The following is a 14,703-nucleotide window of genomic DNA, read 5'->3' as shown; positions in this document are numbered from 1 at the left end:
AGTCAAAGACAGAGAAGAGTTGGCGTGGGTTAGACTTATAAATGTTGTTTAGTGAAGAAAAGTAGGTTTATTTAGCCTGAGAGAGGGCAGAGTTGAAAGAGGATAACATACATTTGTAGTGAAGGAAGTCTGCGAGAGTCTGAGATTTCCTCCAGAGGCGTTCAGAGGAACGAGTGGAGGAATGCAGCATGCGCGTGTGGGGATTTAGCCAGGGTCTGGGGTTAGAAGGGCAAGGACAGAAGAGAGAAAGCGGGGCATGTAGATCAAGAAAGGAGGACAGGGCAGAGTTGTAGTTCCTGACCAGGCTGTCAGGGTCTGGTGCAGAGCTGAGAGAGGAGAGGGAGGAGTGTAAAGTGGAATCAAAGGCTGGAAGGTTAACAGAGAGCAGGTCTCTGCAGAAGTTAGGGGTAGATGGAGATTGAGAAGGAGCAAGAGAGAGTGTTGCAGGGTACATGCAACCACACACGGGTTCTCTTGACAAGGCTTATTTATTGAGCCTTTAAAAATACAGCACACAAAAACAAAACAGCTTCTCTTCAGCAAACAAAAACAAAACAGTTTCTTTTCAGCATGCAGGAAAACAGACAGTTCAACAAACGTACTTAGAAGACAGACCTTTGAGCAATAATCTTACAGTACTTCAGCATTTCAGTACTCCCTCTTGATCAGACAGCCTCATGTGTGTGCAGCCTGGGGTTTTTAAAACACCTTGATTATGCAGCGGGGACCACACTAATTAACTCAGCTGAAAGTTAACCTCCTCACTGCTGCACTGCAGACCTACACATTGGTCTGCCAGGCATATGGCTGGTGGCTTTTGTTCACCCTGTCACAGAGAGATAATGAGATAAGGTGGTGGTCAGAGAGAGGAAAGGGGGAAATAGAGAAATCGGAGAGAGAAACGTTTTTAGTGAAAACCAGGTCTAGGTAGTAGCCAGCCTTGTGGGTGCTGGCTGCAGTCCACTGTTGAATAATATCTTTTGTTTATTTATGACATTAACATTTACTATGATTATAATATGCTGCATGTGTCATGTAATGTCAATCAGAATGAATCTGGTTTGGGAGTCTTTCACATGATTGAAGAGCAAAATGAGATTTTCCATATATACTGTATGACTAAATGACTGCATTATTATGTACAGTATTAAAACAACAAATTATAGTAATCTTAGCAGGGTTTTCTGTTTAAATATTCCAGGTCTATTTTTGTAATCTGTGAATTTCTTTCGTCCTCAAAAATATAATAAATCATTACAACCTTTTTGTGATAAAACAGAATGAATAAAGTCTAATTCTATGGAAATTACATTGCATTGTAACATTTATCAGTCAATTCACAGCTTCTAAATAGAACATTTGGACTGTAGTTTATAGAAGAAAAAAAATATCACCAGCAGCACAACCTTAACCTTAGTTAATGATGTCTTTATTTCTTTATACATTATCAGATTACTTTTTTTTTTTTTAGCAATTATTGATACATTGGCATTAAACACACTTTTTGTAACAGTAAAAGGTTCCTTTTCATTATAGGTTGTTTTAATGAGAGATTCCTGTTGTTAGAAGCTTTCTGCATGTCTTGGAACTAAGTAAATAAAATATGTATTTTCTGATATTGTTAAAGTAAAAAGAAACAAATAAAATAAAAATATTTCGCACAAATTATTCCTACGTTTAAGTGTAACCTTACAGGTGCTACACAGTATGAATTACAGATTGTGCAATGCTGATTCTTCCGTCTTAATTTCTCAAAAATAGGATTGCAGCAAATGGTACAGAGCTATCACAGGGTATTACCCTGGCATGGCGAGATAACATGCTAAATAAGAAACATGGTAAATAACTATTCTTTTCAAAACAACAACACACCAGCATTACTGCAACACATTGCTTTGACGGGAAATGTAATGTTTGCTACATCTGTACCTTGAATAATCAGACATTATAGCCTCTATTCAATATGTTGAGAAACTGGTTCTTTGGAAGTGTTCTGCTCTGTTCAAATGAGTGTCAGCATATTACACACGATTAGTACCTTTCTGCACCTTATATGGTATGGTTACTAAGGAGCTGATTCTACAGTATACTGTATGTGCCGAAAACGACCTGATTGGCCTCTTTGGCACATATAGAATCAGTCCCTAAAAGTGATAGCTAGCAAGAAAAGTTATATATGTAATTTGGGAATCCAGAGTTTTACAAATAATTATAAGACTATAAGAAGGTGTTGACCAAAATGAATCAATGACTATAATATTTTAAAGTTTAAATATGGCTAAAATGAGGGCTTTTTTTTTGTGATGTACTGTCTGGTACTCAGTACCGGCACCTCTGTTTCCCCTGCTGCAGGTTTTTTCCCCACTTGCTGAGGGGCGAGGCCATCACTGCACACAGCCAATCCTTCCCTGCCTGTTCTCCCCCCCCCCCCATACATGAGTGAGCTCAACAGAGCATCTCTAAACATACCAGAGCAATCCTCTCCCTCCCCCCCAGGTGTCATTCTTAGAGGTGGGAAGTGTGTTTCGGTCTTGGTCTTGGTCTGTATGTGCATGCTCCCTCTCTGCAAAATGCTTTCAATAATGTCTAAGAATATATTACAAAATAAAAAAGAACTACAGGTAGAAACAGACTACTATGTGATAGATTTGTATTTTAATATATAGCTTTTACTGCGATTAACAGTAAACCTTCCCATTAGTAATGGAGTTTATAAGGAAGAAGCTATTGGCAGAATAATAAACACCCCTTTATTATGGTAATGGCTGTACTAATAGAATGATGCAGTAGAGAACAGAAATGTTTAGGCATGTGTCAAGCAACAGGTTTCTACAATAAGTGACTGATGTGTGTTAGTTATTGGGGGAGGTGGGTTATGTGCAATGGGTGGGGGTATTATATGTATTGGGGAGATGGGGTGGTTAGTATTGGGGGGCTTAGTGTGTATTGGGGATGAGGGGATTATTGAGTGTGGGGGAGAGGTGTGGGTGTGGGAGATAGAGGGGGGGTATCGCAAGTCCACTGACACTGGAGGGGGACAGCTGCGGCCCAGTGGACACGCTAGTCCCGGGAAATCTGTCTGTGGCCCTAAGTACTAGCACCTCCTTTATTTACAAAAAAAAAGCACAATGTGAAATGTAGGACTTATAAGTAGAATATATGGTAGTTTAAGTATTTTTAATTTTGATTGTTTTTAAAGTTGTTTTCGTAAACTGAAATGGTTTCATTCAGGCTTCGCACAAGCTTTTACGGTGCGTATGACATTGATGTAGGACTCCAGGTTGTAGAGCTGGGGAAGTAATGGGTATTCCCCCACCCAATCGCATATAGTGTGTGCGGGGAACCTAATGTTACCAGGTGTGGTGCGCTATACCTGTCAGGCTCACAGGAAGCCTGAGCCTCCACTAGTGAGAGCCTGGGGTGAATCCTCTGGAACGATCTTCTAATTACAGCGCCTCCACCTGTGCAGGATTCTAGGAGTGTAGAATGCTCCCTACACAGGACCCACATATATGAACCACATACACCAAGGTATATATAACACAGGTTTACTATATGGCCAGATAAAACACAATACACATGCATCAACAATATGACATCAACAGTACATAAATTCAGTGTCACCCTGTAACACTACTAAGCACAACTATCCACACACCTCGCAGGGCCTTAACCCCACACAGTATTCCCAAAGTCCTTGCACCCAAAGTCCCAAGAGTTCCACAACCCCACCCACGTGTGGGACAGCGTTGCCCACTAAGATGAAGTGTATAGGTGGTGCACTTGGTGACTTGGATAATACCTGCCCGATGCTCCTGCTACCGGGTGCGCAGATGACCTTTACTTGGAATCCCTTGCTCCAGGAGATGATCCAAGCTGCCTCCGCCTCAACGGTGGGTGGCTCCCGCATGGAGTGATCCACCTTTATAATGTCTCTTATCCTTGCTAACGCAGAGGATGTTATACCTTCACGCAATTCACCTTCACAGCAATTCACCTTCACAGCAATTGCCAGGATAGTTACGTTTCCTGGCTGGACCCTCACTTGTCTAGGTTCTACAGGACCCTGTCCGTAGTCTAAGGGGAGTCCCTGTAGTAACAACAAGCTGAGGTGAATAGGGCATAGCTGGGGCCTAAGGGGAGACTTCTGGCCTAGTGCATGAGGCTACTTTCCTCCCTGCACAAACACACCCTCCCCTTTCTGTGTCCCAGCTCCTAACTGACAATCCCTGTCTGGAGCGCCTCTCCTCACTCCCTGTAATGGCTGCCGTATCGCATCTGGGGCTATACTGCGCGTGCGCGAGCTTCCACGCATGTGTAAACGCACACAAGATGGCAGCGCCCTGTAGCTGATGTCGCCGGGAGCCCCCGGTGACGCGATCACCCCTGCAACTGCCCTCACGCTGTTGCAGGTAAGAGAGAGAGAACCGAATGTCTGGGGAGCCAGAGGGGACCTGGCTACAGGGGGAAAGGACAGTTGTCCCGGTTCTTCAACCTGTCGACTTCCCTGGTTTCAATTTGTCTGAATAAAATAATTTTGGTGACTCGAGATGTGTGAACAGGGTGGCCAACAGATTTCCTGGGGCCCAGGACTAGAGTTTTGATCCTCCCGTCCCCTGTCTGCGGTCATGCTAGCCCGCTCCATTTCACCCTCCCCTCTTCTACCCCCCCCTCTCTCCATGTATTTGTCTCCACCGCTATCTCACTCGTACCCCTCTCTTTTTCTCACTTCCTCTTACAGCCCCCTTCTGCTTTCACTCAATTACCTCCCACTCCCTGAATCCCCCCTCATACATATTCCCTCCTTCCCCCTGTCACACATAGACACACACATACCAATAACCATACAATTTCCCCCACAGAATTCCCTCCCCAATAATTACCCCTCCACAATACCCGCACAATCCCTCACAAAATACATACAACACTACCAACCCCTACTTACAACACTACCCCCAAATACATTCTTACAACACTACCCCCAAATACATTCTTACAACACTACCCCCAAATACATTCTTACAACACTACCCCCCAAATACATACTTACAACTCTACACGAGGAAAAAGACATACAGTCCATTATCGGTGCAACAGGAACAGTTCACAGGCATATAGTATAATTTCCTTTATGTCCCCTTAAATCTGAGCAATTAATTTTGATCCTGGGAGTATACTAGTAATCCTTGTATTGCTGCTCAAATATAGTGAGCTTGGATAGTGATTATTTGTATAATTACTTATAACACTATACCCCAAATACATATTTACACTAGCCCCCCCAAATACATACTTACACTACCACCCCCGCAAATACAAACTTACACTAACCCCATACTCTCCCCAAATACATACACTTATATTGGGGATGGTCTCAGGTCGCCAGGTCCTGGCTTTCCCCAGCTGCTGTGGGCCATCCTCACTCTCCCACAATAGGCCTCTCTCTCATGCAAGTGGCTGTGGGGGCCCCGGCTGGCTGCTTGGCTGGCACTGGAAGTTGGGCCCAGACGGAGGTTGGGCCAAACTACTTCATTCGGTTGCTTGACCTCTTGTTGCCGCTGAGCCCTGGCTCTCCCACGCTGATGTGGGCCTCAATCCCTCTCTGGCGCCAGGCCTCTCACGCCGGAAGCTCGGGACAACTTCTGGCGTGCACCGGCATATTCGAGAGGCCTGGTGAGGGAGAGAGAGAGGCCTCTGGCCGGGCCCCCTGCAGCCACTGGGCCAGGGACAGTTGCTCTGGCTCTCCCCCCATCGGCAGCCCTGTGTGCGAATGTCTACGACTTTGCTTTGCAAATTGTCTTTCATTTTTTTCCTTTCGTATGCACAAAAAAAAAAATATAAAGGGCCATGTGTATGTTTTCAGGTCCCCCCCTTGGTCCCGTGTGTTCCCCCTTACCTGCCAGCCTGGGGCATGCACAGGGAGATGTTGGGTGCCACTGGAGTGGCAGGCGGACCCAGCACAGTAGCAGGGAGCGTTGTGGCTAGTTAAGGTGGCGAGTGTGTCGCCGGAGGTCCGCGGCGGCTCTCTTTGCAGGGCGCCACCACATTACACACAGTCGTGCATGCGCAGTGAACCTTGCGCATGCCCAGAGAGGCCCCAAGGTGCGGGGGCCATTACAGAGGCGCGCACAGCCTCAGGGGCTGACAGTCAGGTGGGGGAGCATGCGGTATCCCCGGGAAGAGAGTATTGATACATTTGGCGCATTTGCAGCCACGCCAGTCATGAGGGAGAGTAGAACCAAGTATGTAGTGCCCAGGGAACTGTGCTTCCTTGTACTAGGCCTAGTTTGCCCCCTTAGACCCCAGGTAGGTGCTTCATGGACAATCCTTTAGGTAGGGACTTTGCCCCATTTAGAGCTATAGAGTCAGGGACACAGCAGAAACGCTGTGCGGTACTTGCAGCATGTTGTCTGGGACCAGATCACCACCGCAAGGCCATAGACTCTCTTCATGTGGGACACTTCAGCGGGAGTCCACCCCACGCAGAGGCAGATGCAGTCGCGGATGACGACTACGTGGGACTTAACTTATCTTATCTATAACCCGGCGGTATCCGGGTGCTGGAGAACCCGGCAGGTATCACATTGAACAAGTGCACCAACGGTTCACACACAGTCTGTGGGTAGCGCTACCACACACGGGGTGGGTTGTGGCTCCTGTGGACACCACGTGTTTAGGTGCCATGGTCATCTCAGTACTTTGGGGGAAACCCTCACTGGGGTGTGGACAAGGTGATTGGACAGTGGGGCATTGTGTGGGGGTAAGGCCGTTCGAGGCCTATATGTTATGCATAGTGTGTTAGTACATCTAATTGTAGTAAACCTGTTATTATATACCTGTGTGTGTTCATTGTATTGGGTCCTGTGACGGGGCTATCCGGCACTGCCAGGATCCCTCACAGGTTGAGGTGCTGTCACCGGAACAAATCAGGTACACCCTGCAGCAGAGGACAAGGCCTCTGTGAGCCTAGCAGGTAACGCACCACACATAGGGCCTCATGCAGTAAGCGACGATTATGTGAAATCGGCAAGCTTATCGATTAGTCATGTTATTGGCGTTTTTCCCTCTCCGTATGCAGTAAGTGCCGAATACATTCAAAATCAACCAGAAAACAAATCCGCCCACTCTCACGATGATGAGCCGATCACACACAGGTGTATCGGCGTGCGTGGCGGGGTGCTGTTAGGTTGCACAATCACAAATCTTGCTGAATCAGGCGAAACAAGCATGTTTTTGATTGCGCGCCATATTTAAAGGCAACGTGTACTGCTAATCATTCTCTGTGTTGTTGGGAGTGAGAGAGAGAGAGAGACGCACAGAGCTGGACGATTGAAGATTTGCATATTGACTGAGAGACTTGTTGTGTATTGGGTGAGCTTTGTCCTTTGTTGTTTTGTTTACATCTTTGTCTTGTTTTATATGTGGAAGTGGGTCGTGTGATTGCCTGTACATTTCTTGTCTGTTTTTTGTGAGTGCTGGAAGTATGCCCGCAAAGCGTGGGAAGAGTGATGCTGGTGGGAGTGGGAGTGCTACTCGTGGGAGTACGCGTCGGAGTGAACGTTCTGTTCAGGGGAGTGATGTTGCTGGTGCACCGAGTGGTGTTGCTGGGAGTGGGAGTGCTGTTGTTGGGAGTGGGAGTGCTGGTGCTGCGAGTGGTGTTGCTGGGAGTGGGAGTGCTGTTGTTGGGAGTGGGAGTGCTGTTGTTGGGAGTGGGAGTGCTGTTGCTGTGAGTGGGAGTGCTGGTGCTGGGAGTGGGAGTGCTGTTGCTGTGAGTGGGAGTGCTGGTGCTGGGAGTGCTGGTGCTAGGAGTGTGAGTGCTGGTGCTAGGAGTGTGAGTGCTGGTGCTAGGAGTGGGAGTGCTGGTGCTAGGAGTGGGAGTGCTGGTGCTGGGAGTGCTGCTGGTGGCGCAGTTGCTGATGGGGTGTCTGGTGGTGGCGTGCTTGCTGGTGGCCAGCTTTTGGAGGCTCTTCCATTGGAAGAAGGAGAGTCCAGTCAGCACCAGCCAAGCTCTGACCCTAAACCTGCTCGGAAAAAACGTGTGGAGAAGCCACGTAATCCTCGCTTCAATGACCAGGAAAATAGGGCTCTTGTCACTGGCATTCTGGAGCACTATGACAGTCTCTATGGACATTTAGTAGGTAAGTGTAACTTTACATTTATTATTCAAATACATGTGATCCTAGGTCATCTGAGTTTTGTTCATATGCAAATATGGGTACACAATATCTTTCTATGTTCATTAGTGTGGAAACACAGCTTTTTATCATGCCTTACAAGGACAAATAAACACAGGCGGTCAATTTGCCAGAACTGCATACAATATGAATGCAACCTTGCTTACATGTATAGGTTTAGTAGTGAATGCTCATGTGCTGCACATATTACACATAAAACAGCATGTTTGCTATCTCTTGGAACAGCTAGCAGTGTAGGAAACTGGTGCTTATATTATTATTAATTTACCTCATATCTTTTATATGTTTTTCAAGGGCGGACAAGTGCAGCAAGCAAAAAAGAAATGTGGGACACAATAGTCATTGGTGTCAATGCCTGTGGGAATAGTGTCAGGGACAAGTATCATTGTCGGAAAAGATTTGATGATATTAGGTCCAAATTGAAAAAGAAAATACAAGACCAACGCGTGCATGCTACTGGCACTGGAGGTGGGCCCACACCACAACGTCTCATATTGACTCCATTGGAGGAGCTGCTTCGGCCAAAATTACTTACCGTCGTCGTGGAAGGCTTGGCTGGTGACCGTGACATTGGAATTTATCCGTCACAATTTCCAGCAGGTGATAAATATTACTGTACTAGGCGTGTCGTTGCTTACAGTTATTTTGCATATTTACACTGCTTTTTATACTGTCTTCACAATATAAGCATACCTGCATCTATATATGTATATGTCTGATTCTGTATATATATATCTCAAAATAGACATATATGTAGTAGTCCTACTAAAAGCAGTAACTAATATAGCACGTGCCATTGCGTGCTCATTTACATGTGAATTCCCAAAATGAATAGCTGCAGTGGAAGCAATTGATGGTGGGCGAAGATGGGGAACAACAGGGTAGTACACATGTGTAACACATGTTCATGAGAAATTATTAGTAGCTACAGGTACAGAACAGAAATATGTATCATATTATTGTGTATTTTATTGATTTTACTCCGACAAACATGACATTACTGCCTATTTTAAGCATGCATCAAAGAAATTGCATGTAACGGCCTACAAACATCACTGGCACTAACACATCTATAGTTGCTTATGAAAAGGTCCATTTTTGCTTTATGTCATATACAGACAGCATAATGAGGCACACGTATCATATGTTATGTCATTGTTTTCATAACTTAAACACTGCAGATGACTACTTAGCTCATCTACCATTGTGTTAAAGCAGCTGCAATTAATATCTCATCACAGCATACACTTCAACAGAGGGGGTGGGGTTCAGCACACACACTAATTACAGCCTCATTTCACGGTCAACTTAGTTCACACCATTTGCACCTGTTTCAAGTCATTGAAAGGTGTGGCTGATTAGGCTTTTTGGGGAAGGGAATACCTTTCTTACAACCTGAATAGCACAACTGAAGTTAATCACACTCATTTGAAAGCTTAACTCTAGCTACTAAATGCCCCAACAACTCATTACTTATCAAAGCGTACGTCACACATTAGTTCACTCATATCTATAGTTGAACTACTATGAAAGACACATTATCACACACTGCATGTGTTGTCTTGTTGAGTCACAGCCACATTCAGGTGTGCCACATCTTCGATTAATGTACCACACATATCCTCTACCAAAAACAACACTTTTTGCAATATGACCACCTTCATGATAACCATTGTGAATGGTCATCTCATGATAGTTATGTACATTATGATACTGATATCACTACACAACATATGATTTTTATGTACTCATTTAATCTATTTATCCTCACGCATTACTGCAGAAACATAGTATGTTGTATGTTAGGGAACTCAAAAATTCTAAGTACACAGGCATGTACAGTGTTATTACAACTATTTATGTTCACTTTCACACACATTTTCGGTTAAGGAACTGATGTTGTTAGTTAATCATAAATACAGAACATACAATAAGTGTTTGTTCAATATTTACACATGTAAATGTAAAACTTATGTTATTGTTATATATAGTTGCCCCTGGAGGACATGTGTCACCTGAGATGGAACAAGTGTCTTCACCTGGGTCAGCCAGCTCAACACTACTAGAAGGTGAGTGTATCATTTGCTGGCCATATAATATGTGCTCTTCTATATGTTATGTTGTCATGTGCATTATTTGTTTTGCACATCTTCTTTAAATAGGATTACTTAGTGTCAGTGAAAATTAAGTGTAAGGCAACATGTATTGTGTTAGTGATGTTAATTATCATGTAGGACTTCTGAGTTTAGAGCAACTTTTCATTCATTCATATTTCATACTGAGTCCAAACATTATTCGTAAGTCAAGGTAGTTTTTAATGAGGTTATAAAACGTATGCTAACATGTTAGGTGTTACTTAGGACACAGTACAATTACATAGTAACACAGCATACATTAACATGCCATTTAATAATGTGTACATTTCTTTTTAGAACATCATGGTGATGAGGATGATGAGTATGATGAGGATGACGCCACAGAAGAGACTGAAATACAATCATGTGACCATGAAGAGGTGCCAATAGAAACTGTTGTACCGCCAAATTGTCCATCAACTTCCACATACGATGCAATTGTAGCTTCAGAGGGAAAAATAGTGGACGCAGAAAATCGTCGCCATTCAGACATGATGACAGTGCTGGAAAGGATGATTGGACTGCAGGAAGAAACAGTATCACAATTGGCACATCTCCACAGAGTCTTCATTGAAGTGCCTAAACAGTTGCAAAAAATCAACACCTCATTCGAAGCATTAGTTGTTCAGCAAACACAAGCTAATTACTGGAGAATGACTAATGTACCACAATTCAACACCTCCCAGCCAGGATCTGTTCATGCAGGTCAGTTTTCACCACATTCATCTGATATTCATTCACCAGGCCCAAATGTTACCGGTCAAGTAGCAGACATTGCTGTGCAGGTTCCTGATGACATCCTACCGCTGCCATCTGTACAAATTCAGCAGCAGACACCTACAAAGGAGGCGACAAAAACAAAACAAGACACACATGAAACAGACCAACCATCACTTGTGCAGTGTCTACCAACTTGCTCACATGTGTCACTGGGCACAAGCCCTGTCCGTGAACAGTCACTACCCAAAAGCCCTGTAGGTGAGTCGCTGCCCAAAAGCCCTGTAGGTGAATCGCTGCCCAAAAGCCCTGTAGGTGAGTCGCTGCCCAAAAGCCCTGTAGGTGAATCGCTGCCCAAAAGCCCTGTAGGTGAATCGCTGCCCAAAAGCCCTGTAGGTGAATCACTGCCCAAAAGCCCTGTAGGTGAGTCACTGGCCACAAGCCCTGTAGGTGAGTCACTGGCCACAAGCCCCGTAGGTGAACAGTCACTGGCCACAAGCCCTGCCCGTGAAGTGCCAGAGGCCACTCAAAGTGGCTCTGTTGTGCCTAAAGTTGGTGGCAAAAGAAAAAGGAAAATTCAAGAGACAACAAGCAGGCCTGTTACTCGCTCGCAAAAGGAACAAAAAAAATAAATGTTATAATTCAGAAAATATGTCTTTGGCCTTGTTTTGTTGACTTCAGATTATCTAATTACTATTGTATGTATGCTGAAGACTGTGTTGTTTCCAAACTTTCAACTATGTTCTTGTACACGTGAAGTTTTGGAAATGTTAACACTCATAATTAATTGTGTTATAAATATTTATGTTGTAATCGTCTGTTCAGTAATGGTCCACCAGGAGCCAGTTGCTAAGTTTAGAGAAGCTGCCATTGACTTTGCAGCAAAACATTGCATTTGGGTGTGTTAATTGATGTAAGAATTGCATATGCATATTAGTCACATGCAATTATTAAAACACCTAAGTAAGTGCAAACATCTTTCTTGTACGTGTACAGCAGGATTATGTGTAAATTATTACTTACCTTTGCCTTGCTTGGCCATTGTAATTTTGTCCTTTAATCAGTTGTGTGTTCGTTTCTATAACATCTCAGAATGTATAATAATATATATACACACACACACACACACACACACACACACTGAGTGAGTGTGAGTGTGAGTGTGTGAGTGTGTATATATATATGTATATGTGTATATATATATGTATATATGTATATATATATATATATATATATATATATATATATATATATATAGTACTATATAAACTGGTATACACAAACTAATACACTTCATGCTTCCTTGTGAAAACACTATTTTAATAATACAGGCCTAATGTTTGAGAAATATCCTAAGTATGAGACTCTAACAGTATTGTGCTTAAACAAATGTTTATTACTTAATTCAATCATGTTTCTCACCATTTAAATAGGTTTCATACAAGGTATACTTAATGCCATCAATGTTGTGTGTACTCCTGCAATATAAAAAAAAATAAAATATAATATATAAATATATATATTTTTTTATAAGAGATATATTTATATATATATATATATATATATACACACGTATTTAAACTCATGCAGACAGGGAGTTAACCAGACTTTCACATACACACAGAAATGTAAGCGGGGAAAAAACATTTCTTTTTGCAGGTGTGTTTTTACTGATATGCCTGGCTAAGAAATATTTTCACACACTGGTCTTTGTTAGTTTTCAAAAAAACACTATGTGAACGCATTCAAAGTCTAGGGATGTTTTTCACAAACGAGATAAAAGAAGGAGAAATGTTTCTCCCACAGTCCCATATCACGAACCACAACTGTTAACCCAATTAGACAAACAAATCCAATTGGCGTTTGAAATAAGGAGTCAAAGTAGTTAGTTTTGTTGACCTTGACAAGGAAAAACAGGAGTTTGTTAGCCATTCAGCACATTCATTTTGATGAGCAAATAACACAGACCTGCACACAGCTTTTGTGCTACTCAGACATGGCTGATGAATTCGTTAACAATATTAATCCCCTTTTAGGGTATAAGTACATGATCTGTGAAGCCATCTTGAACAGTCGCGGACAGAAAGCAAGCACACGCCAAATCGATGATTTCATTCGAGCAAAATATCCTTATTACCAAGACCGTAAGCATGCACGGAATTTTAATTCCTCAATAAGATTCACTTTATCAAGTAATGACTTTTTTGAACGTGACCAGGATAAGCTACAACACACCTATGGTTTCTGGAAGATTGCCCCGGAAAAACAATTTCTCCTGAAAGACGGCACTTATATTGTCGTGAAAGGCATATTTATTCCTAATGGCAATAGCAATGTATCCGCTACTACTGATCCGTTTGAATCGATACGTGCTGCAATATCTGCAGCCTCCATTCCTGAAACCCACATTGTACAAGAACAAAAGTACTATGATTATGTACCAAGCCTTTCAGCTGAAAATGCATTGGAATGGGAACCCGAAGAAATGAACCTACCTCCCGACCAATTATTTGAAGAAAGCAGTGGCGATTCCTATGAGCGCATCCTGGAGGAGATATGTGCCATACTGGATTCAGCGGTTGGGTTAAGCGTGGATGAAAATGCCTTGCATTTCTGGAGCGACCAGTTGCAGCCAGGCGAAGAGTTAATTCTAGAAGAATGGTAAATATAACAATCGTTATGCGTTGACTCTGCGTTTACATTTTTTTTTTTTTTGTAACCACCATTTTCACTTTCAATGCGTGGATACAGCGTAACATTGCAGACTGCATAACATGTAGCGATCACAAACAAATTGTTTCCTAATACAATATAGTAGGACCTGAAAGAGTAGTACACATTGCTGACGGAATAAATATACGTACTTTCCTATCCCTTTAAACATATTAGCAACATTTTACCATTACTCTAACACATACCTGTTTTGTTATCATGCAACATCTACAACATTGAAAACCGGGTCCACCACGTATGACGTGGGACCCTTGTCATGGGCCAAGGCGTCCTTAAAAAGGATTAGTGATGTAAGTCCCGCCCCCAAGCGACGTGCGCGCCTCAAAGCCTATTGGCTGTCATGTTTTGTTATAGTAACGGTAACTGCAGTGTGTGATGCGTGCGGCTCAGTGTTTGTAGGCGTACCCTGGGCGTTAGCCGAATGTTAATTGAGTGGGAGGAGTGTTAGCGTGCGTTTCACGCTGGCTTAACATGACGTCACACGTATTGCATTTGCGCATTGTGTTATCGGCCGTGCTTTCTGTTCAAACACGTCTGTTTAAAAAGAATACAGATGTACTCGTTTAGAACGAATGTAGTTTCGTCTTCATTGTATTTGAAATAAAGATGTTATGTTTACTGGTATTTTCAACATGTATTGAACGCACAACGTACGCTTTGTTTTGCGCATGCGCTAACAGTTAGTGGAGCCAAGCGTGAAGTGCGTGCGCACACAAAGATGTGCGCGCACATCTTTCAGTATACAGGCAACGTTCACTTCTTATACATAGTTATGCCTGCTACAAATTTAAAGAAACATTACATACTGATGAACAGTTTTACTTCTAACATATAAGTGACTGACGTGTGTATCTACACAATCATATAGAGCTGCGTAACGCGTTGTCACGGATGCATATCTAGTAAGGTGCCATCTTTGACCA

At 43.1% G+C, this 14,703-nt stretch overlaps 2 protein-coding genes across 3 annotated transcripts in view; both read left to right on the top strand.

Moving 5' to 3' along the window:
- Positions 1 to 14,703, top strand: part of LOC142490356 (cyclic nucleotide-binding domain-containing protein 2-like) — a 318,494-nt gene that overhangs the window by 160,804 nt on the left and 142,987 nt on the right. The window lies entirely within an intron of this gene.
- Positions 10,198 to 11,679, top strand: LOC142490592 (uncharacterized). Its single transcript, XM_075593006.1, has 2 exons — positions 10,198 to 10,264; positions 10,628 to 11,679. Exons 1-2 carry the CDS (start codon positions 10,216 to 10,218, stop codon positions 11,677 to 11,679), a joined length of 1,101 nt encoding a protein of 366 aa, XP_075449121.1. The 5' UTR covers positions 10,198 to 10,215.

This window comes from Ascaphus truei, chromosome 3, assembly GCF_040206685.1.
Source record: "Ascaphus truei isolate aAscTru1 chromosome 3, aAscTru1.hap1, whole genome shotgun sequence".
NCBI classification, from domain to species: Eukaryota; Metazoa; Chordata; class Amphibia; order Anura; family Ascaphidae; genus Ascaphus; species Ascaphus truei.
Note: the sequence above shows the minus strand (reverse complement) of the source record. Positions and strands in the feature narration are given on the sequence as shown.